General features: G+C 30.9%; 2 protein-coding genes across 2 annotated transcripts; one reads left to right on the plus strand and one right to left on the minus strand.

The window, feature by feature from the left end:
* Nucleotides 1-5,306: 5,306 nt before the first annotated feature.
* Nucleotides 5,307-10,539, minus strand: LOC111040364 (MAU2 chromatid cohesion factor homolog). Its single transcript, XM_022324258.1, has 10 exons — nucleotides 10,321-10,539; nucleotides 10,059-10,238; nucleotides 9,842-9,964; nucleotides 9,642-9,770; nucleotides 9,465-9,573; nucleotides 8,654-8,818; nucleotides 8,318-8,568; nucleotides 6,600-6,805; nucleotides 5,937-6,139; nucleotides 5,307-5,835 (listed from the first exon to the last, which is right to left on the minus strand). Exons 1-10 carry the CDS (start codon nucleotides 10,537-10,539, stop codon nucleotides 5,507-5,509), a joined length of 1,914 nt encoding a protein of 637 aa, XP_022179950.1. The 3' UTR covers nucleotides 5,307-5,506.
* An 8,169-nt stretch (nucleotides 10,540-18,708) lies between these two features.
* LOC111040369 lies at nucleotides 18,709-20,345 on the plus strand. Its single transcript, XM_022324262.1, has 2 exons — nucleotides 18,709-19,866; nucleotides 19,951-20,345. The coding sequence occupies exon 1, from the start codon at nucleotides 19,087-19,089 to the stop codon at nucleotides 19,864-19,866; it is 780 nt and encodes a 259-aa protein (XP_022179954.1). The 5' UTR covers nucleotides 18,709-19,086; the 3' UTR covers nucleotides 19,951-20,345.
* Nucleotides 20,346-21,916: the final 1,571 nt, after the last annotated feature.

A 21,916-nucleotide genomic window follows, 5' to 3' on the forward strand; every position in this document is an offset into this window, starting at 1 on the left:
GGTACAGGTATTTTAGCAATTTTGAATTAATATTAACCCTGGGATGGATATCATAATATTAACATTTTGATATTATAAATGTTGATAATATGTTAGAAATCTATATCAAAGTGTAAGCACAATATTGAGATACTTACTTTCCTCGACGTTTTATTAGGATAAAAAATCTAGGTCATGATTTTAAATACAACATCAGGTTCATCACCAAATTATAAGTCTCATGAAGATAATTTAATATTTTCGATTCCTCGACGTTCGCAATGATATTTATATATATTTTTTTTACATATTTTGTATGTGCGAACAATAATAATGTAACTATATACTAGTTACGAAAAATAACAGCAATATTCGCGGCGATGGCGATTAGTTCTTCGTGACTTTAAATGTCTTTGACCTTCGATAGAAAGTCAAAAACATACATAAAACCGCTTATAATTTATTTTCATTTTAGTGTTCGTGTACACGGTTTAATGTTTTATAGTAGAAAAAAATGATTTGAACTTCAACCACGGAATAGATTAATTTAAGGCTGTTGAAAGCAAACCATTTTTAAGGGGTAGGTAACCATAAGATTTAGACAAAAATGTATATTATTCGTCAGTAATGTTCAACTGTGCGGGTAGTGATTGCTCTTTAGTGTGCTCGAGTTTCCTGAACGCTGTATGTATAGTTAAAGAAAAATAAGGCTAAAATTCTTGGAGTTCAGTGACGTAGGTACCTTCATACGCGCAGTTATTATTGTCACTATACTTATTTTGAGATCAAAAAAATGTCTACCTGAAAGTTCCAAAAAGTGGAAGAAAATTTCACCCAGTACCAAGAGCCCAATTTTAGTTTTGAAAATATATTTGAATTATTTATTTTTTTTTCTAGCGGTTATGTAGGAAATTGAATTTTCGATATTTTTGCATTGTTAATAATTAGTAGGTATAGTACCAAATAATTTTTCATTCTTTCAAAATTCACATTTACTTTAGTGTGACCAAAACAAAAAAAAATAAAATCGAAAATCCATTTTCTTCATAGCCTAGACAAAAGAATAGGTAAGGAATTCAAATATTTTTTCAAAATTATAATTTGACTTCTGGAAGTATACTTTTTTCTTCTGATTATTGCGGTCGAAGTGCACGAAAAAACGACGAATATTAAATATTACAGTGAATTGTCCTCTTATAAAAATTAAAGGCAAGATTATTATCCTGGGCATCTCGTGGGCTTTTGATTATATTTTAATTACAAAGCGAGTGTGAGTATTTTAAGATGTACAAACAATTTACAGTTTTAAAATTCTCATAACTCGCTTTAAAATAAAAATATAATAAATGGCACAAGAGATGCCCTAGATAATCTATCTTACCTTAAATAAGAGGTCAATTCACTATAATTTTGAAAGGTTAGGTTGGTGAAAACGTGAACCGCTGAGCATACAATTTGCCAAGTTACGCACCTACTCTTAATACGGAGACAACACATGAGAGTATGACGTCCTCTTAATTATAAATTATAAATCATATATAATTTTTTATTTAAAATTAATATTAAGAACAGATATATTTGATAAACGATTATGTTAGATCATTTTATGTAACACGCGGTTTATCTTTATTTTTGGGCCCCACTTTTTTGTCGGGGTTCCTGTGAAATTATGTGCCTAACAGTCTTTTTTTGGTTTTTTTCTTACCCGTAGATTTAAAAAAAAAATATTTAATTATACTATGGATTGCCATGTCATAGAAAGGTTACTAACATTTATTTTATTTACAATCTTCTGTTTTGTTACAAACTCTGATAAATTGAAATAATTGAAATAATGTTTTATAAGAGAACAAGTAGAATATTTTCATACACAGCTTATTTATTTGTACACTATTTAATACAAAAAATAATACAACGCGTGTCATAATTTATATAGGTATTACTGGCAAGAATGGTTTTCGGAGATCGCCGTCACTTTTTGCCACGACTATAGCCGTCCTCTTTCAACTGCCACGTCCGGAACCATGTAACGATCGGCATGCACATCGATTGGATTTGAACCAGCTTATCAATTTGTTCGGTCACCACACATTGGACTGTTGGCGTCGATATCACGATTATTGCAGGAGACGCGCATGGCTGTAATTGTGTCTCCTCTTCGACAAGCCGTGTAACCTGAGGGAGGTGTTTCGGCAAACATTTATCATCCTCACCGTGTTTTCAATTGAACCAGTTATGTTGAAAAGCAAAAACCTGTTCACACCCATCTTCGGTGTTTTGACGGGTAACGTTGAATTGAGCCCCTCAAAATTCTTTGGGCTATCCGTGTTGAGTCCGACCAATATTGTTAGGTTGTTCGGGTTGAGTATCTTCAAGCTATTAGCGTTATCCGCGAGACACCATGTGCAGGAGGTTGGCTGAGAGTCGTCACCAAAAAAATGTGTGCGATTATGACGTGATTGTCCGCGCTGTTTTTATTTTTTTTAAACCGCAATAATAATAATAATAATAATAATGTTAATAATTAAATTGTTGCTGGGAAAATTTTAAACGATACAGATTTCAAAAAGTCGAACGTCCAAATTTGTTCATTTATATGTTTGTTTGTCTGCTCACTTAAAAATTGTTCCTTTTCCAGTGCATTTTTACAGGGCTTCGTTACTTTGCTTCACAATTGTATGTGTGTATTGAACTGTATTCCCAGAAGAGTGCCGACAAGAATGAACTATGAACATACTTGGATGTCCCGAGTGAAAAAATGTATTTAATTTGAGTGAAAACTTTCACAACTACTGTTAGTGCTTGCTGAAAAATCACACCAAACTTTGACGGAATACTGTGCAACGTCATCGTCAAAGTAGGTAGTTATTTAAAATGTCATCTGTAACACTGTCAATTTTGTCTTCATCCCATGGTTTTATTGCCGTCAAGTCAGTGGATATTGGACTACGTCATTTCCCTTTAAATAATAGTACCTATGATATTTTATCTGTATGGACTCAATTCAACATCACTGGTTTTGACAAGTTGGTAGGCACTTATACTATTATATATTTATAATATATTAGGTAATTATCATTGTATACCTACTTAGCCTGACATATAGGTAGTTAATATAATATACCTATGCGATTAGGTTTCGGAAAAAATCTGCCCAAAATACAGCTTTGCTACTAGAAAAATTAATTACTAACCGCAATATGAGACATAAATTAGAAAAATAGTCTGACAGAAAATGGACGGTCTCAGCGCAGAACTGTATTTCGTAAACAACATCATTGAATTCATATAATATTGACCACATTAATCGGTGGCCTGCTCAACGGTACACTCGACACTCACAGGATACAACTGACTGCAGTGTATAGTGGCTCATCGGCTGTATATAGACTCTATAATACCGATGGAGTGACTTCCATGGTTCAGTTTTTATTTATGCATTATGTAACTTTATTAAAAGTTAAAATAGCTCGCGTCTCTCTATAATTTATTGTTCGCAATTAGTCGCCTCGCCGAATACAACATAATGTGGGTAGTACTAAGTATACAGACGTTCAGTACACCTACCACAGACAATAATGTATAGGCACAAGGCCCTGCTGACGTATGATTGCACAACCGCACAATTATACGTGTATCGTGTATACATAACAACCTGTGCAGCACTTCTCACCCACCACCTACCACAACAATACAACCCAAATGTAGGTGAGTAAGCCCCGACCCACTACCTATACAACCCCTGATGCAGGCGAGTAAGTGGACTTTAAGACCAAAATCGAACATCTCCCCTTTCGGCAGCACCAGAAAGTTTAACATAAACTTTACTCCGGACAAAATATCAGCATGTTTAACGTAATCAGTGCCTTACTGATTAAAAAATTATTAACAAAAATTATATATTATTGTTAGTTTATATATCACATAATATATGCATTTTTATTTAAATTATATTTGTAATCATTTTCGATGTTTATAACAGATAGCAGACATTAAGCTTTTTGGTTTGGTCGAAAAGTGAATTGGCCGAAAGGAAAAGTGTATAATTTTTTGTCAAAAACGGCCCTGCACAAGTAGGTACTGACCTAGTTCTAGTACTTATACAACCCTGATAAGTAATATGACCTATACTACCTATAATACAAGCTCTACACAATACCTACATCACCGTTAAGGTAGTATAATACTATACCAATCATTAACCACAGTGCGATACATGCATATTATTATTATTCATTTTGAATGAACGCAAATGATTATTGTACATACAATAACTAATACACATATAACAATTGAGTTGTACAGCAAGTACTTGTATTATAAAACCATTGGTTGGTTAACTAATGTCACACAGTTGAGGTATAAAATGTGTACGATAAAACAGTATAAATTGTCAGTTTCAACGTTCTGTTCGCTGTTGTACAACAAACTTACTTTATACTTATGAAGTGTTCGGAATGTCTATGTACAATGAACCGATTATATTGTATTAAACTCTAATTAGTCAATTACTTTATCTGGCCATTGAATTTTAAATCTTGAACCTCTTTTCTCATATACTTCGGGATATTCTACGGGTTTCATTAGCATTGCAAGTGAAAAAATAAAAAAATATATTTTCATAAATACAAACATTCAATTCCAAATCATATTATGAACCTAAAGCTTTATTGACTTTATAAATAAATATTAAATATAATCAATATATTTACATACATGTTCATTAAATAAAAAAAAATAAATGAATAATAAATATAAAAATAATAATAACAGGTATTAAAATTTATAAATTATATATATGGTAATAGTAAGCAGATATCTTTATAATTTAAACGCTCCTTCTTCAGTGATCAATAAGATAATTTTCAACCTGTTTTTATTTCAGGAAGAAAGATTATCCAAGTCCTTTCTCAAAAGTTAGTTATTACTTATATACTAGGTACAATACACTTATGTCAACATTTTGGTTTCAATTAAACATTTTTTGAAAAAATTCACTTTTACCAAAACAAAACATACATATATACAAATAATTATTTTAAAAATCTTAAAATACATTTAAAAAAACAATAATTACACAAAACAAAAATAATATTTAAATTTAATGATAGGATAAATAGAGTTTCACTGTTTTTATTTGTAATATAGGGATTATAGGTTTCAAGCAAAAATACTGTTACTCGATTAACTTTAAGAGTTAATATTTTGAAAGGAATTGTATTCTATTCGATGTACTCAAAGTGAATACTGTACAGTGCACTTACTGTACAACATTTAAATCAATAGAACTAAAAAAAAAAAATACATTGATAAATGTATACAACTAATGGTTTATATATACTGATAAGAAAATTTTACAGTATAAAAGGGACGTTACATAAGCTTTTCACATTTAGGCTATTTACACAATACAAAATATTGGTGTGCATAATTACAAATTTTACTAACATACCTTTATAATGACAGTTTTGAAGACATGTCGATGGCACAATGTATGTGCTTTGATCACATTGGTACATGACATACGCTAAGAAGGAAGTCCAAGAGCTGCAGGGTTTTGTTGTTTGGACTGCAATTGCATGTGTTGTTGTTGCATGTGTAAGCTTTGTTGTTGTAGGTGCATTTGTTGTTGCATATGTAATTGTTGTTGTTGCTGTAAATGGAGATGATGTTGTTGAGGTGGTGACACAAATGGCTTCAGTTGAATTGGGAATTGTCCATCTGTCCACGATATAAGAGCGTGTTCAGGCATTTCGGAAGATTGAAAATGGTCTTTAAGTAATGTTTGTGAAAAGTTAGAGTGCATCTGCAGTGCTTCATTTTCTCTGACAGGATCATTGCACATTCTATATAAATCTAAACACATTTGTTAATAAATTAAAAGTAAATCAAATTACTACAATGAAAAAAAAGCTAAAAACAATATTAAAATATATATATTTATACTAATAAAATACCTTTAAGAATAGCTGAAGCCCATAGCTGTACATGGACATCAGGAATTTTACTAGCTAATTGCATAGCAGGTGTAACCATGTTCATACTTTCTCTACTATTGCCTAATGATAAAAATATATGACCAAGCAACACTAAGGAACAACTTGTCAGACGGTTTAAATCTTCTGCATTGGCCATTTTTAACGTTTCTCTCAAGTATCGCCTATACAACAGTATTAAACAATTAAACATTTAATGCGTTATGCAATTGTATAGTTGCTTTAATACATTTCAAAATTCAAAAATAAAAAATATTGATCTACAAAGAATATTAAGTTTATGTACAACATTCATCATTCATCAGTAAAGTAAAAATGTTAACTATGGATATGAATGTAAATTTGTATCAAAAACTAATTTCTATTCAGTGAAATCTAATATTATATTATTTTTAATTTATAACGAAATAATGATTTTTCAGTTCTCAAAAATGATTCTGATTAACAAAATATTACGAGTACACATTATAATATTGAATATAATAAAAAAAGAAGCATACCATTTAAAAACTAATGAACAATAAAAATATATTATAAGTACATCCAAATTAAATATTAAATGACTATTACTATTTCTAGTATAACAATTTAAGATTTTGTATTTAGTTCAAAAGGTTTACTCACTTTGCTTCATTGTAACGGGCTTGGAAAAATGATTGCAAACCTTGAACATAGTATGCAGCAGCTCTGAGACTGTGTGAATGCGATGTTAAAGTTTCTGGGTTTATACGGTCTAAAAGAGCACTAAGTTCTACATCTCTTTTACCTCTTAAGTAAACAATTGCTAAATTGAGATTTGCAAATGTCCACAACTCACGTTCTTGTGACAACTGTAAAATAAGATTTATGATATAATATTGTTAATAAATTATATACATTCAACGATACTTCCGTGTTATCTTGACTACCTAAATATTACCAAGACTACCTGTTAGAATCCTGTCTGGGTTATCTCGACTACCTCTGTATAGGAATCTATTAATAAATGTATATTCTCGCATCGTAATATAAAATTTAATTTGGGTTTTTGATGTACAATTTGTTATCCACGATGCACATATCTGGCTATCAGACTAGGTATTTATTTCATCGGTCAGTCGACAGTAGTTTTTTTGTCCATAGTAGTCATCAGTTATTATTTACTATACAGTGCTCCACTCCCCAAGAGCTAAGTCTAATCAATATAAATGTTTGTAATTTGCCATCATCAGAAAAGGAAGCTGTCCAACTTCTTCAAGAACGCAGAGTGTTGCTAAATGTACAAATTTGCCCAAACAATCATTTGGGAAAATTATATTTTGGAAATGTTAAGGAGATTGATAACGGTTTATTTTCGAAAAGAATAAGTTAGGCCGAGAGATCAATTCCCGAACAGTGGATATTTGGAGGAATTTGTCCATTACAAGTTATTTTTAATAAAAGCACCTTACAAAAAGCAGGAACTCTTGCTAATGGCAATCAAAAATAATATTCAGGAGGGTACCACAATCTACTCAGATAGTTGGTGCTTAAAATACTGAATTATTAAAATCATACAGCTTTGATCACTATAGTGTCAAACATATTATAATTTTGTAGACCTAACCACAGGAGCACTTATCCAAACCATTGAACAAATTTGGGAACTTGAAATTCTAAGATGTAAACATAAGTATACATTATTGCTACGATCAACTAATTATTTAAATTTAACTTAAAACGTTAATTGAACGTCAACAATGTAATACAAATATATTGTGCTTTTTTATAAGGTAGTAGAGATAACATTGTTGATGATAATAGGTAGTCTTGGAAATATTTTGGTAGTCGAGATAATACGGTTGTGCACCCAAGGTAGTCGAGATAACACAGAAATACCCATTCAACATGTATTATTCTATTATAATACATTTGGTTTATAAAATTCAATAAAAAGCTTATTGATGTTGTAAAAGTTACAGGTTAAGGACAAGTATATGAAAGTCAAATTACTTCTGGCTTATTTTCCAGATACTTTTTGGAACAAAAATTTATATTTTAATATTTAATAATATATTGAACTAAGAATGGATATGATCATATTATGCTCACATCGAATAAAATTAATTTTTAATACCATTATAATATAATATGTTAAGTGAAAGAGGATCAGATATTTTAATTTGTTTGGCTATTTATGCAACAATATAACACACAGGCAATTGCAAAAATAAAAAATAAATTTTACCTGATTATACATTTTTTCATTTTAACTCAATTAACTTATTATCATATGTAAATTTATACCAAAATGCTAGAGAATAGTTATGTTAACTGCATGGTCTTAAGCAGGTATTTTATGTTCTACTTTTTAATACACCTACCCTTAAAGAAGTAGTAAATTGCATTTCAGCAGCATCCATACAATTCATGCTCATAGCATATAGGCCGATGAGCATATGAAGTTGAGGACGGTGAGAGTTTAAAAGCCGTGGATGTCTTTGACAAATACTACATACTTGGGACATCTCACGTAATGCTTGTGATTTATTTCCTGTTACTAGTCGACACATAACCATATTTTCGAGCAACATTAACTGGAAGACTGACAATATTGGCGTTTTATTGTCACCAGCTGCAAAGAACGTAAAAAGTATAAATATTTATAAATTTAATATTTACAAATAATAAACTTTTTTTTTTGTTAATTTATAAGTTACCTTTTAGTTTTTCAATTTGTGCCAAAGCTTTATCGGTGTACTTTTGTGCTTTGTCCATGTACCCTGCTTGCATACTATGCATTACAGTTACTAAATAAACTACAACATATAATTGTTCTTTGGGCATCCATATGAACATATCACCCATGTTAGATCCACAAACAACTGTAACAAAATTATTATTTATTTTAAATTACAATAACTTATTAGTTATTTTCTTAGTTTAAATTATGAATGAAGTTATCTGATTTTAAATTTTACTTATAAGAATGATAGTACTGTATGAATTGTAAATAGTTTAACTTAATTTAGAACAGTTATCACAGAAAACCGCTTAAAAGGAATGAAGATGATTAAAACAAAATTACTTTAAAAGAAATATATATTTCTTTGCTTTAGCAGAAACCTTTTTATTTAGATAAATATAAATAATAACTTATTTAGTAAGATACATTCAATTGGCTGCTTACTATATTATTTGCCTGAAGGTATAACAAACTAGAGAAATATTAATTAATTAAAAAAATATATAGGTGTACAATTTACAGATGTCACATACATACCTATGAATAAATAAACATGAGCTGTATGTTTTATGTAGTTTATTTACATATTGTATTGCTATTATTGTAATAACATTTCAAAAAAGGCTTAACATTTCTATTTTAAACTTGTTAAAAAGTAGTTTAAACTGAAAGAAAAAACTGTGGTTTTGAAAAAAAAAAAATAATAAGCATCCAATTTTATAACTATTTCGAAGAATAGAACACTAATAAATGTGTACACTAATATGTAAATTGACAATAATTACCTTCATCGGAGGGCCAAGTAGGCTGCATAATTGTCAGAATACTTTGTTGTAATTGTTTTAAACACGGTTTGACACTCTTTACTTGTCCAGCCATTAAATAATGACATACCTTTAAAACAATAATAAATGATGAAAAATACTTATACTGAAGATGATTAATATAATTGAAATCATTACTTGTAAAACTAAAAAGAAGACTTTTAGATATTCTTTCTGATACTGACTGGCTTGCCAATTATCAACTAAATATCCTGCTTGGGTTAACAAAGGAGAAACTTCTGTGATTTTTTTGTCAATAAGCAGTAACTGTATATAGGTACAAGAAAATAAAAAGGTTAAAAAATCAGTAAAGTGCTGCAAAAAAAACAAATACATACCATGCACCTACTGAGCAGAAAAAGTACTCGGGTATAAGCAGCTGACGATATGTGAGCGTAATCAACGCCAACACCAAGTAAACTGCTGGCTAATTCGTAATCTTTTTCTACAGCATGTATTTGCTATAAAACAAAAACAGAAATGAATGAAAAAGAATTTGTAAACATCGAAATTGGATACACATCTCCGGTGAATACCGTTAGCATTTTTACTCACGGCTAATTGAAATATAAGTCTACAGTGCCAGTAGATGTTGTGCTGCGATAGTTCGACGGCTTTCCTCAGAATGGGTTTGGCAAGATTCGATTGATTCTGTTGCTGGTATAGTTCAGCCACGACACTGGCTGCCTCAAATTTTACGTCGTCGAATGCGTTGATGGACTGCGACAGCAACCACTATGGACAGGCAAAAATCGAGTAAAGTATGTCGTCAGCCTGAGGGGTGGGGGGGACGGTGACAGATCGGCAGCGGAATTACCGCTTGTTCGAGATGAGTCCGAGCAAGGTCTGTGTTTTTTGTGTACTGCAGAAGTATGTTGCCCAGCTGCAGATGGGTCCGGGCCTCGACCCTCGGCGGTGGTTTAAAACTGAAAACGGCCTGTAGGCACTGGATACACATCTTGATGCGATTCGACGTCCGGAAGTTTTCTGCCAGCCCCAGCAGTGACAGGTACCACGCGTCTTGCGAAGACGCCATCGGACGGCGGCGAAGTATCCGTCGGAATACGCTTGGGGAAAGTATAAGACAACTGCAGAAATATTTCCTTTTTAACAGTTACATATTACATTTATCAACAATTGTTATAATCACGAAAAATTGTCAACAAACACACACACTTAAAACACCAGCGAAAACTACCGTCTTTGGAACCTGACCGCTGTTACACTTATACCGAATACCAAATGCATGGTAACGTATGATAACCTAATCATATGTACGTGCGAATCTGAATGATAAGTATTTGATCAAATATTGATAAGGTTCCGAATTCAAAAAACGAGATGTAGAGGAGAATTAATTAATATGTTTTCTCTACATTATGTCAAAAAAGAACAAACTACCCATGATAAATTTAATTTATCATGTACCTACCCAAGGTTTTTAGATTATAATCTATAAACCTTGCTACCTACCGACTACCGAGCGGCAAGTAGTGAGTACTGACTATCAGTTGTAGTTGTTAACAAACTATCAAAATTACCGGTAACACCACGGAAATGAAAACAAAATTAAAAGACCAACGAAAAAGAAATGCGCAAGTATGTAACTGCTTTTCCCGATTGGGGTAAATCATACTGTCGATGATCGAATAAAATCGATCTGTCAAAAAACATATTTAACACTATTATAGGTTGAAAGTTCAGTTGACTCGAGGGCGTAGAGGTCGGTTTTGATTGCGGTTGGATACGTTTTAATCCACAGAATGTACAATGGTCAACAATATATTTTACATGTTTAGTCTATAAGGTGATTCTGAGGTGACGAGAAGATAACGTCATATCTTTTTTTTTTAAACCAACGATGTTATGGGAACTGCTTTCGCATTGCTTCCGCTAACCATAATAATATTTATATCAATAGGAAAACACTTTTTTATAGTGCTAATAACTTTGCCATAGTGTGTGGAAAATAGTTAAATCATTGGAAAGGTATTGTTGAGTAAATTTACATATATGATGACGTCAAATCAGGTAAAATAATAAAATTGCAATACGAATATGTTTGTCTAGTAAATGGGGATTTCCTTTTACATCTATAGATTTCCGGTTATTGGTACAACAATTCCTGAATTAAAATGGTATTGAGGAAAAACGGTTTACAAACAATTTACCCAGATATGAATGGTTCAAACATGTTTTAAATAGACATAAATCTATAATTAGTGAACGATTAGCCGAATATATATAGAGATCAGGAGTGGAAATCAACCATGAATTTATAAAAAATATTTTGAACACCTATAAAACTTGTTAGCCGGAGTTTCTGCAAATTTAATTATTAATTATGACAAAACCGATATTACTGACGACCCTGGGAAAGCTAAGATAATAACAAGAAGAGGTTGCAAACACCTAGAAGGAATTTTAGACTCGTTTAAATCTAGTGTATCCGTTATGTTTGCTGGAACCGCCTCCGGGTATTTATTGCCACCCTATGTGGTATACAAAGCGGAAACTTATATTATGATAGTTGGACAGAGAATGGGTCTAAAGGAACTAGGTATAATCGTTCCAAGTTTGGATATTTCGATGGTGTTTTATTCGAAGACTGGTTTAATAAATTAATCTTACCATACTATAAAAAATTTCCAGCTGATATTCCAAAAGCAATGATTGGTGATAGCCACATAACACTTGCTGTAATTGAAAAATGTAAAGATTACAACATAAGGTTTATTTTGTTACCACCAAATAGTATTCATCTGTGTCAACCCTTAGATGTGGCATTTTTCAAGTATTTTATGTATGTTCTATCGTTATACCTTTTAAAAGTTATTTAAGGTTTAAGCATACTAACTGAAAGAGTTGTAACTAAAATAAGGCTGACTATCTATAAATTGTTTTCATATTTATTTTATTTTGATTAATTCCGGTTGATTTAATATTAACAAGTATGTTATTCAGGTTTCGTTATTATATTAAAAGTCATTTATTTAAGTCAACATTCACATTTTTTTTAAAACAATAATTAAGTACCAAGTTATATAATATTGAAGCTAACTCGAATTTTACATAGAAATATACAGGTGTCCCAAGTTTCCCAAAAATCAAGGTAACTTGGGACAAGCATATTTAAAAAAAAAAAAAATGGGAATAAAAAAAAACATATGGGTCTCATAGTCTAAGTCAAGAAAGACCAGAATTTTTGGTCCTTGCCATTATTATTATATTTTGAAAACTTACAGATCAGCATTCATCTGAAGTTCAAAAGTGTCCTGAGTAACCCGGTTTGACGGTACCCCTTCAATAATGATAGATATTTCTATAAAGAATATAGGGATAGAAATATATAATTAATATACAATTATCTATAATATAAGTAGAAGGTAGATTATTTATAACTGAGTGTTAAATATGTAACGGTTTAATAATAATATGAAAATGAATCAATGATTATAAACTAAGGTAAAAAGATTTAAAAGAATATTTTTTCCATTTCAAAATTTCAAAAACAAAAATCGTTGATGGCACGCTATCTATCCGCTATTGATGAAAATCTGAAAGCGACAACCATTTTTCGAACACTCGTTGAAAAGTTCAAAACGGTGACTGTAGATGTCGCAATTTATCGTCGAAACCTTAGATCATAATATACTATTGATCCTACTAATATGATCTAAGGTCTAAACGCGTTGACTTAAGCGCATCTAAAACTACCGTACTTAGTACAAAATCATGTTTTACAGGAAATTCATTAATTTTTTTTTTCATAGAATAAAGTATTTTGCAGGTCCGGCCCAATTTTCACAGTAGATTAGTGGGGGAGTATTACAATTAAGGTGTAATTATCAAATTGTATAGAATTACTGAAAATTGGAAAAATCGGGACCGATACTCTTAATATCTAAAATGTATTTTCGATCATCGATCCACGCCAACAAAATGTTATTTAGAAACTTTAATTCCGACAATTCTGATCATCAGATACCTATTTACTATAACCATAGTAATAACACTCTAAAAGCATTTGTTGTTAAGTCAATTTATTACTGCAATTATAATACCCAGTGGCAATTAATAGAATATAAAGTGTTCTAATTAATTTATCCAAAATGTGTCGCTTTAGAAATTTATTAAATTTAAATATTTTTGTTATCGAAAAACGACTAGAGTACTATAATTAGTTTTAATTTATACTAGCTTAGTCTTCGAAAAAAATGAAGTTAAAAACAACTGGGTTATAAATTACCTACTAGCTACTAAATATGAAGACAAAAACACACATTAAACTTAAAAAATTATTTCTTAATATTTTATTATTGGCTCGTATAATTATACTATTTTAATTTGTATAAATAATTTTAATTCGTGGCCTTGTTATTTCCTTATCAGTGGTCTGGACGGTCAAGGACAGTAGTAATTACTCTAAATATCACAGGCACGTGCAAATTTTGTTGTAAGAGGGAGAAGCTAAATTTTTGTTAATAAAATACTTAAACAATTATAGTATTTTTAAAGATAATTATTAATAATAGTTATAGTTCAAGATATGAGATTAATATAAAAAATAATATTTGCAAGTGCCAAGTTTGCAAGTTGCAACTATTTACTATATTTGGAGAAAAAAAATTTACTCACAGGATGGACATTTATCCTCGGTGACCCTTCTGCATTCCTCTAATTAACTTTTTCCCCATTGAATCTCTATTACTAACAAACAAACGCACAAAGGCTTCAGCGACAATTCAAATCCTCCGATTATAATCCTCGGTACAAAACAAATTCCTAGGTAACTCATCCTGAAATGGATCTGGTGCAACAATCTATATCCTTATTAAAAATATATATTCACATTATAGGGTGTCGCCACTGGGTGACTTTCACACTCTGGTCCTGATTACTCCAACTTTCTACACGTGAAACGTATGCATTTTACTTATTATACTACATTGTACGCATGTTGTAATAAAATATGTTTAATATATATTTTTTAAAAAACTAGTAGATATAAGGTAAGTATTTGCTTAAATATACTGTAGTATAGATGATATGCATTGTGTACTATTATGTTATACTTATTTAAAAAATAAATATAACTAAACCAACATGTATCTTTAATATTTTCGAAGTAAGTAAAAAGTATAAGAAAAAGCTATAAAAAACCTTGAATTCAATTTTCAAGTCTTAGCGAATGAAATGGACAATTTTAACTACAAATAAATGAAGCAATTTTTGTTGACGAATTATTTCAAAATTTGGACTTCAAACGATTATTAATAAAATTGTATCTTAAATTTCTCATATTTATTAATTGCTATATGAACCTATTATTGTCTATTCATAAAGAACCTCGTATTACATGTTAAATCTTATTGACCGTGGAAAATCAGTTAAGCAAAATTGTATTACATAAAAAGAAAAAAAGTCAACACCAAATACCTAAAGGTAAATGTTATGTAATATTAGTTTAAATATTTTGAAAGTTTTTTTGTGCATAGAAATTATTGTAATTTGAGTGGTACCTATACGGTTTTTAAAAACAATTGCATCTTATCAACCCCTTATCTACCAGTTAAAAAGAGTTGTGAAATCGCTTGCCAAATTTACATTTGGCATATATATGTGGATATTACATATCTAATATTCCGAAATCATTGGCGAACCTAAACAATTTTTTAGCACGGTATGCAGATTTGATTTTGAGTAATGAGTAGAGCAAGCAGGACTTTCATGCATTTGCATATTTTTTCTGGTTAACTTTATCGTATGCTCATAGGAAGTACACAATATACATCCCACAATGTTTGTGATTAAATACTAAAAGTTATTAGTGCATATTAACGAAAATCATTCCCTTCGCTAAATATTATTCATGAATCAAGGTCAACAGTTATATTAAATTTGAATGAAGAATGAGATCTGTATTGGCTGTATTATGGTTTTTTTATACATTTAGGTAGATACATAGAAAATTGAATGAAGTACCTATAAATAATTAAAGTTCGTTAAAATAAATTAAATATTTAAAGAAAAAATTTTATTTCACGGCATATTTAACTTATGCACTAACTTAATAAATAATAATACATATTATATAAAAAAATATAATTTATTAGTTTAATTGGGGCTGGTAATTTTCTGTTAGTGTTAGCTGCATATTTGATGATTTTTTAGTGCATAGAAGTCCTCGCCCTAGACTTATGACTTATGAGTTTAGATATCATGTGTTCTCGATTTAGTACCCAAACGAAAAAATGCCCCAACCATAAACTGCCGTGCTGCAAAAATACAGTAACTAAAATTTTTGACACTATGAGATTGTGGATAGATTGTGATTAGGAACCTAGCCTGAGAACTTCTTAGCCGTTTTGAATGATTTTTTGAAGTTAAAATGACGTAATTCCATGTTGAAACCGGTTAAATTACGTTTTTAAATATAAATAGAAACGTAGTAACTCGATATTTATATAGATTTCATTTCGGGAACTAAAACGCAGTAAATCCGTGGAGATACCACATTTTTTTTCTAATTGAGTGGAGATATATTGGTTTTTCTTATAATATACCACAATTCGAAATAATGCATTATCTCCATAAATTATCAATAAAACATAACCAGTAATTGATTACTTTAAAATAACTATTTAATCATAATTAAATAACATTACCTATTCAATTATAAATAAATAATTTTTCAAAAAACATTTAGGTACTATCTACCTATATCTATGTATTAACTATTAATAGTAATTATAATATATATATTTTTTTGGCATAGGTTCGGAGGTACCTACTTAATGTACTGTTAAGTGATAGTGATTAGTTTAGTTTATTGTTCTGTCCAGGCAATTAATAATTTTAACTTACCTAATGTAAAAGGAGACATTACATTTTGTGTTCTAAGCTTTATTCAACGTGTGAACATAAATAATCATAAAAAAGCAACTTCAGCGTTTTTGTGTATTTAATGTATTTTAGCAAGATACGGAAATACATAAAGTGAAAAGGGGTAAGTCTATTTTAAGTTATAAAGAATAAGGATTTTGTAAAAACATCAATTTATTCCTAAACTAATAATATTCAAGACCATGCGTTTCAAGTTTGAAAGTTGTCAACATTTCGAACTAGATTTCCCAACAATTAACATTTTGGAGTTACTACATTTTTGAAATAGCAGTATAGTAGTGTACAACTTCTAATATCAGAGCAAATAATGTATGGCCATACATTTTACTACGACCGACTTATTTACTTTTACTTTTTGGCTGATGAATAGATACTGACGTACTGTTAACTATTTGAATATTTTCGTTTGAATTTGTCATCATTTTATTCACCAATTTTAGGTGTTCTTTATGAGTTTCTTGCAATTGCGACTATCGGAGATAAACTTAATCTAACCAGCAATATACGACGTAGTCATCTTGTTGAATCATTATAGTCGATATTGTTTTTGATTTTTTTATAGATATCTACCTACATACTTACAGTTTTTAACGAGTCATATTCTTCTAGAGATTTGTATACGAAATATTTTTATGATTTTTAGTTTTAATAGCATCGATTTCTAAACAACCTTGAAAATTAAAACTTGTAGGTACTTAACTACTGACTACGTGACCCATCCACTGTAAAATGAAAAGACCGGTCATCTGACTTTTTTCTATTATTATTATTAAGGGAGAATTATTATAAATAGAAGTTGTAGGAGTTGCATATTGTTCTATTATATGCACTTGATTTATAGCAGACTAAGCTAAAATTTGAGCTATATAATGGTGAGTTTCAAAATCAAAAATGTTTAATCTATATCTTGCATGATATGTCGACATGTCGTCATTTGTAGGAAAAAGTGCATATTTCTTTATTTTCATATGTATATTATTTAATATTTTCTAAAAACTGATCTTTTTCTTTCTCAGCCTGTATATTTTAAATAATGTTGAATAATATACAACTCAATATTTTTGAATGTAGGTATTAATTGTTACCGTCGCAGTCGACATTAATTTCTTTAGAAAATCTTTAGACAATATTGGTTGCTCAATTATATGAAATAACTTATTACTTAACAGGTATTGACAACATGTACTTATTTCGTGTTTAACTTCCCAAATACTGATGATATATTTTTTTAAATTATTTTTCGGTTCGTATATTGAACTTATTGGTCTTTAATTAACATACCAGTTCTCGTCTATATTTTAAATATTATAAATTAATTTTTCCATATTTTGCATTTATTCTTGTGCATATTTATAACAATTTTAAAAATTGTTCATGTATATTTATAACATTTATCTACATATTTAATATTTTTTCATGTATATTGATGATTTAATATCATATTGATCATGCATGATAATTTTTGGTGTATTGCCATAAATATCAATATTATTTAACTACACGATTTTTTATATACTACTACATTATAATATTCTACTTTATAAACAAAGAAAAATAATATGTATTTATTTGTATTTATATTTTAGTTTTGTGAGAAATGTGTAATTATTTAATTTATATTAACTTTTTAATTAATTTATACTACAAATTCTGAACTCATTGCCCCCCACACGAACTTGTTAAGTGGGGCCCATTTTCTTAATAAAGAATAAATAAAAATAAAACATAGAAATATATTCTAATAAAAATGAATTGCATATTTTGCCTTTGTTTAATCCTAATACTAGTCCTATAAATTTTAACCCTAATTGTTAGGTACATGATAAAAATGTTTTATTTTTGGGCTGTACTATAGCGACATTGGTTGTTTATCCTAATATTTGCTATGACTCATATTCAAAGGTTCGAACTACAATGATCGTTCCGAGTTTAACCTTAAAATTGAGTAGACTGTATACCAATCTTAAGATTTACCAAGATTAATCACTAAAAGCCAGAATTTTGGACATTTCCGTGGGTAATCGGTAAAACCAAAATTTGACCTCTGCAAATCTATAGGTTTTAGCCAACAACGGTATTTGTACTTTTACCGTTAGTAACGTTTATGTATAGTTTATACTCATCGCATATATCTATTATATTATTTTATTATCAATGTTGAGTTACTTCCGGGTCGACAATCGGCCCTTTCACACGCGTGATTACAATAATACGTATTTTAAAAACTATAAGTAATAAATTGATTTTGTCATGTGCTTATTATATCTCAATATAATATATCATATTATGTTTTTGAAGTTAGCGTAATCTCTCACATTCTTTGTTTATCTCTATGATTGTTTTTGTCACGATAATATTTTATATTATGCGCCATCGAGTTTCGGGTTACGTTCTCTGTCCTCTATATATTAGACCCTCTAGTGGCACGTATATTATAGTGCACTATAAACTGTACATGACTGTATACGTGCAGTCAACGCTTGGACGTGTTCTCAATGCTCGGATTTTGATCGTTGTTGGAACTTTTGAGATTTATACCATATTATACTATTATTCACATAGTTGGTACGCACCCAGCCGCTTGAATAATGGTTTGAAAGTGACGGCTGCACCACAGCATAGAGGAATTGATATTAATCAATAATAATATTCTTTATCTGTGTGTGGCCACCGCACGATGACGACGACGACGATCGACGCTAGAAGAACGTACGCCGTGCCCAGCCTGTTCAAGTCGGCGTACCGAGCGTGCAATCAGATCCAGCGGCACGCTTACCGCACGGATTACGCGACGCTTCCGCGCATCGACTTGCAGCGCTGTTGCGAGTCACTGTTCGAAATCTTGAAGCTGAACACGGAAAGCGGCAGTTTCGACCCGCACGGCGACAGGCGGTTCGTGTTCCGCAAGGTGCGGCGCGGCGTCGACGGCTACAAGTTCGGAGGCATATGCGAGACGGCCGCGCGTCACGGGCACATCGACTGTCTGAGGTTGGCCCACGAAATCGGCTGTCCTTGGGACGCGTCGACTCCCTCGGTCGCGGCCCTAGGCGGACACCTGGAGTGCCTGATGTACATGCACGAGAACATGTGCATGTGGGACGAACGCACGTGCAACAAGGCGGCGGGCGCTGGCCACTTGCACTGCCTCAGATATGCGCGCGAAAATGGATGCCCGTGGCACGAACTCACGTGTGCTGATGCTGCGGCGGGTGGACATCTGGACTGTCTGAAGTATGCACACGAAAATGGATGTCCGTGGGACGAACATACGTGCTTTTTGGCGGCCATGCTGGACAAACTTCAGTGTCTCATGTACGCTCACCAAAACGGATGTCCCTGGGACAGGGAGTATACCGATCGGTTATTTATTAGTCGACGATGTCTTGAATACGCGTTGAACATCGGTTGTCCAAGCTTTTGGTGGACGACCAACGCTGATTATAATTTATTTAATTAGGTAGGCTTATATATAATATTATTTTCATAGTTATACATTTCGATCACTTATTTCACTTTACTTTTATGTGTTTATTGTTTCTAGGTATAATATATTACGCTATTGTTATTACTATTAAAACTGCCAAGTAGTTGTAAAATAATACGCAGACGCTTTAAAGCTGTCCGTGTATTCGATTCATATAAGCTCCATTCAAAGTGAATACTTTTTTACAATAAATTGTCACTGTCACATTTGTAAGAAAATACCAAAATGGGTCCATTTAGATGATCTTTTGTTTCATTATACCTATTTATTTAGCATGTAGCTATTTTGGCAACACGCCAACAGGTATCATCATATTACGCTAATAGCTTATTTTTTCATTTTAATATTAATTTAGTTCTTAAATATTTTGCAGGTGAAGGTATATTGTAAATATATGTATAATGAATAAATATACTTAACGAGTACAACTAAATGTTAATTAGTCTTCTTAATGTTGAGTGTCGCGAGTATGTGTAAACTTATAAAAATTAAAACGTCAATACATTATTAAATTTTAGTGTATAGTATGGTTTTTAGGTTATTTTGAGCATATGGTTATAATATTACAATTTAAGAACAAGCAATTTTATTTCCTCGCCTGTGACGAAAGTTTAATTGTAGAAGCCGTTTCATCCAGTGGACAAATGTATTCAGACAAAAAATATTTTTTTCCGATCAGTTGGCTGCGAAGTAGAAATTTCCAGCTACTGTCCAGATCAGATTAATACACATAACTTATGTAGTATATATTTATATATGTTATGTTTTGAAATTATTATTGAGACAACAGTATAATTTTTGATAATTTCAGTATTATGCTATAAGTAATTTATTAGATACTAAGCAGTAAGCGGAACAATGAATGTATTGATTTTACAATTATATGTATTTTTTAATTTTTATTGCGTCGGAAGACACTTTTTATACCCAGTAGAAGTAAATGCTTTGAGTTTACATTGTGGGTGATTTCTAGTTTGAACTTTGGGGGTTGAACGTTTGATGTACTTATCTGTACTTATAATATTCTACTGTCCGTCTGTACCTATGGCAGATCTTAAAATATATACTTAATATATTTTATTTTTAACAAAATCTACGAGGTATATTTGTATAAATATAAAATATATATTGGTCATTTACTATTTTATGGGGATAAGCTCACACAACCTCCCTTCCTAATTGCACATTTACACCACTTGATCATTAGGCTACTGTTAAGAACCAACAACAGGTACAGTAGTGCTTGGTTTAATATAGCTGGTTAACTAGAACCTCGGTAGATTATTATAGACTATTATAGACTATAATCTACCTTGGTCATAACTTACAAGGTGCTTGAGACAAATAAAGATATTAAAAACGTTATTTTTTGTTTAAAAGAGTTTGTTTGAAATTTGAACTCCAGCAAAGCCCTATAGTATGGACGCTACCAGCAAGTAGGTATAATTCAATAATATTACGATAACTATCAACTCGCACTAGACTCGTTTTGCCTCAGGTATCGAGACTTCCTGGCTTTGCAAGAGTGGTGAAAAACTTGTACGTAAGATGTGGTTTCACACATCTTTTTATTTTATTTAATTACATTATCATACAGCTGAATAGTGAGTATTATATTAATGTTGTATTGTTTTTGTTTATAGGTAGGTAATTACAGTAAATCAATAACGCGTAATATATTTTTATTTGTATTAATACTATATTATACCAATCCAAGTTTCACTTATATGTTTTCAAAAACTGTATGGGAGCTTGTATAGATTTTCGAGAGACCTTTACCTGTTCAAGTATTAAAGTTTATACTATGTAGGTATTACAGTGATTCATCGAATACGATTTATTTCAAAAAATTGATACTTTCTTAGAAAATATCAAGGTACACGTATATATTATGTCTAACATTTATATCGATATTGTATTTTAGATTCTGAGCTGAGCGATGGATGTATTGATTTTACAATGATGTGTATTTTTTAATTAATTTATTTGTACATTTACAGCAGAGTGACATCCACTTACCCGC

This window comes from Myzus persicae, unplaced genomic scaffold (assembly GCF_001856785.1).
Source record: "Myzus persicae strain clone G006 unplaced genomic scaffold, MPER_G0061.0, whole genome shotgun sequence".
Taxonomy (NCBI): domain Eukaryota; kingdom Metazoa; phylum Arthropoda; class Insecta; order Hemiptera; family Aphididae; genus Myzus; species Myzus persicae.

Bases quoted from the DNA above. Each gene is read 5' to 3' on its own strand.
- LOC111040364 (XM_022324258.1), bottom strand. From the start codon at position 10,539: ATGGCGTCTTCGCAAGACGCGTGGTACCTGTCACTGCTGGGGCTGGCA. The intron at 10,239-10,320 runs GTAATTCCGCTG...GCCTGTCCATAG, and splicing joins GGACTCATCTCGAACAAGCG to TGGTTGCTGTCGCAGTCCAT. The intron at 9,574-9,641 runs GTAATGATTTCA...ATTGTTTTAAAG, and splicing joins TCTTCTTTTTAGTTTTACAA to GTATGTCATTATTTAATGGC.
- LOC111040369 (XM_022324262.1), top strand. From the start codon at position 19,087: ATGACGACGACGACGATCGACGCTAGAAGAACGTACGCCGTGCCCAGC.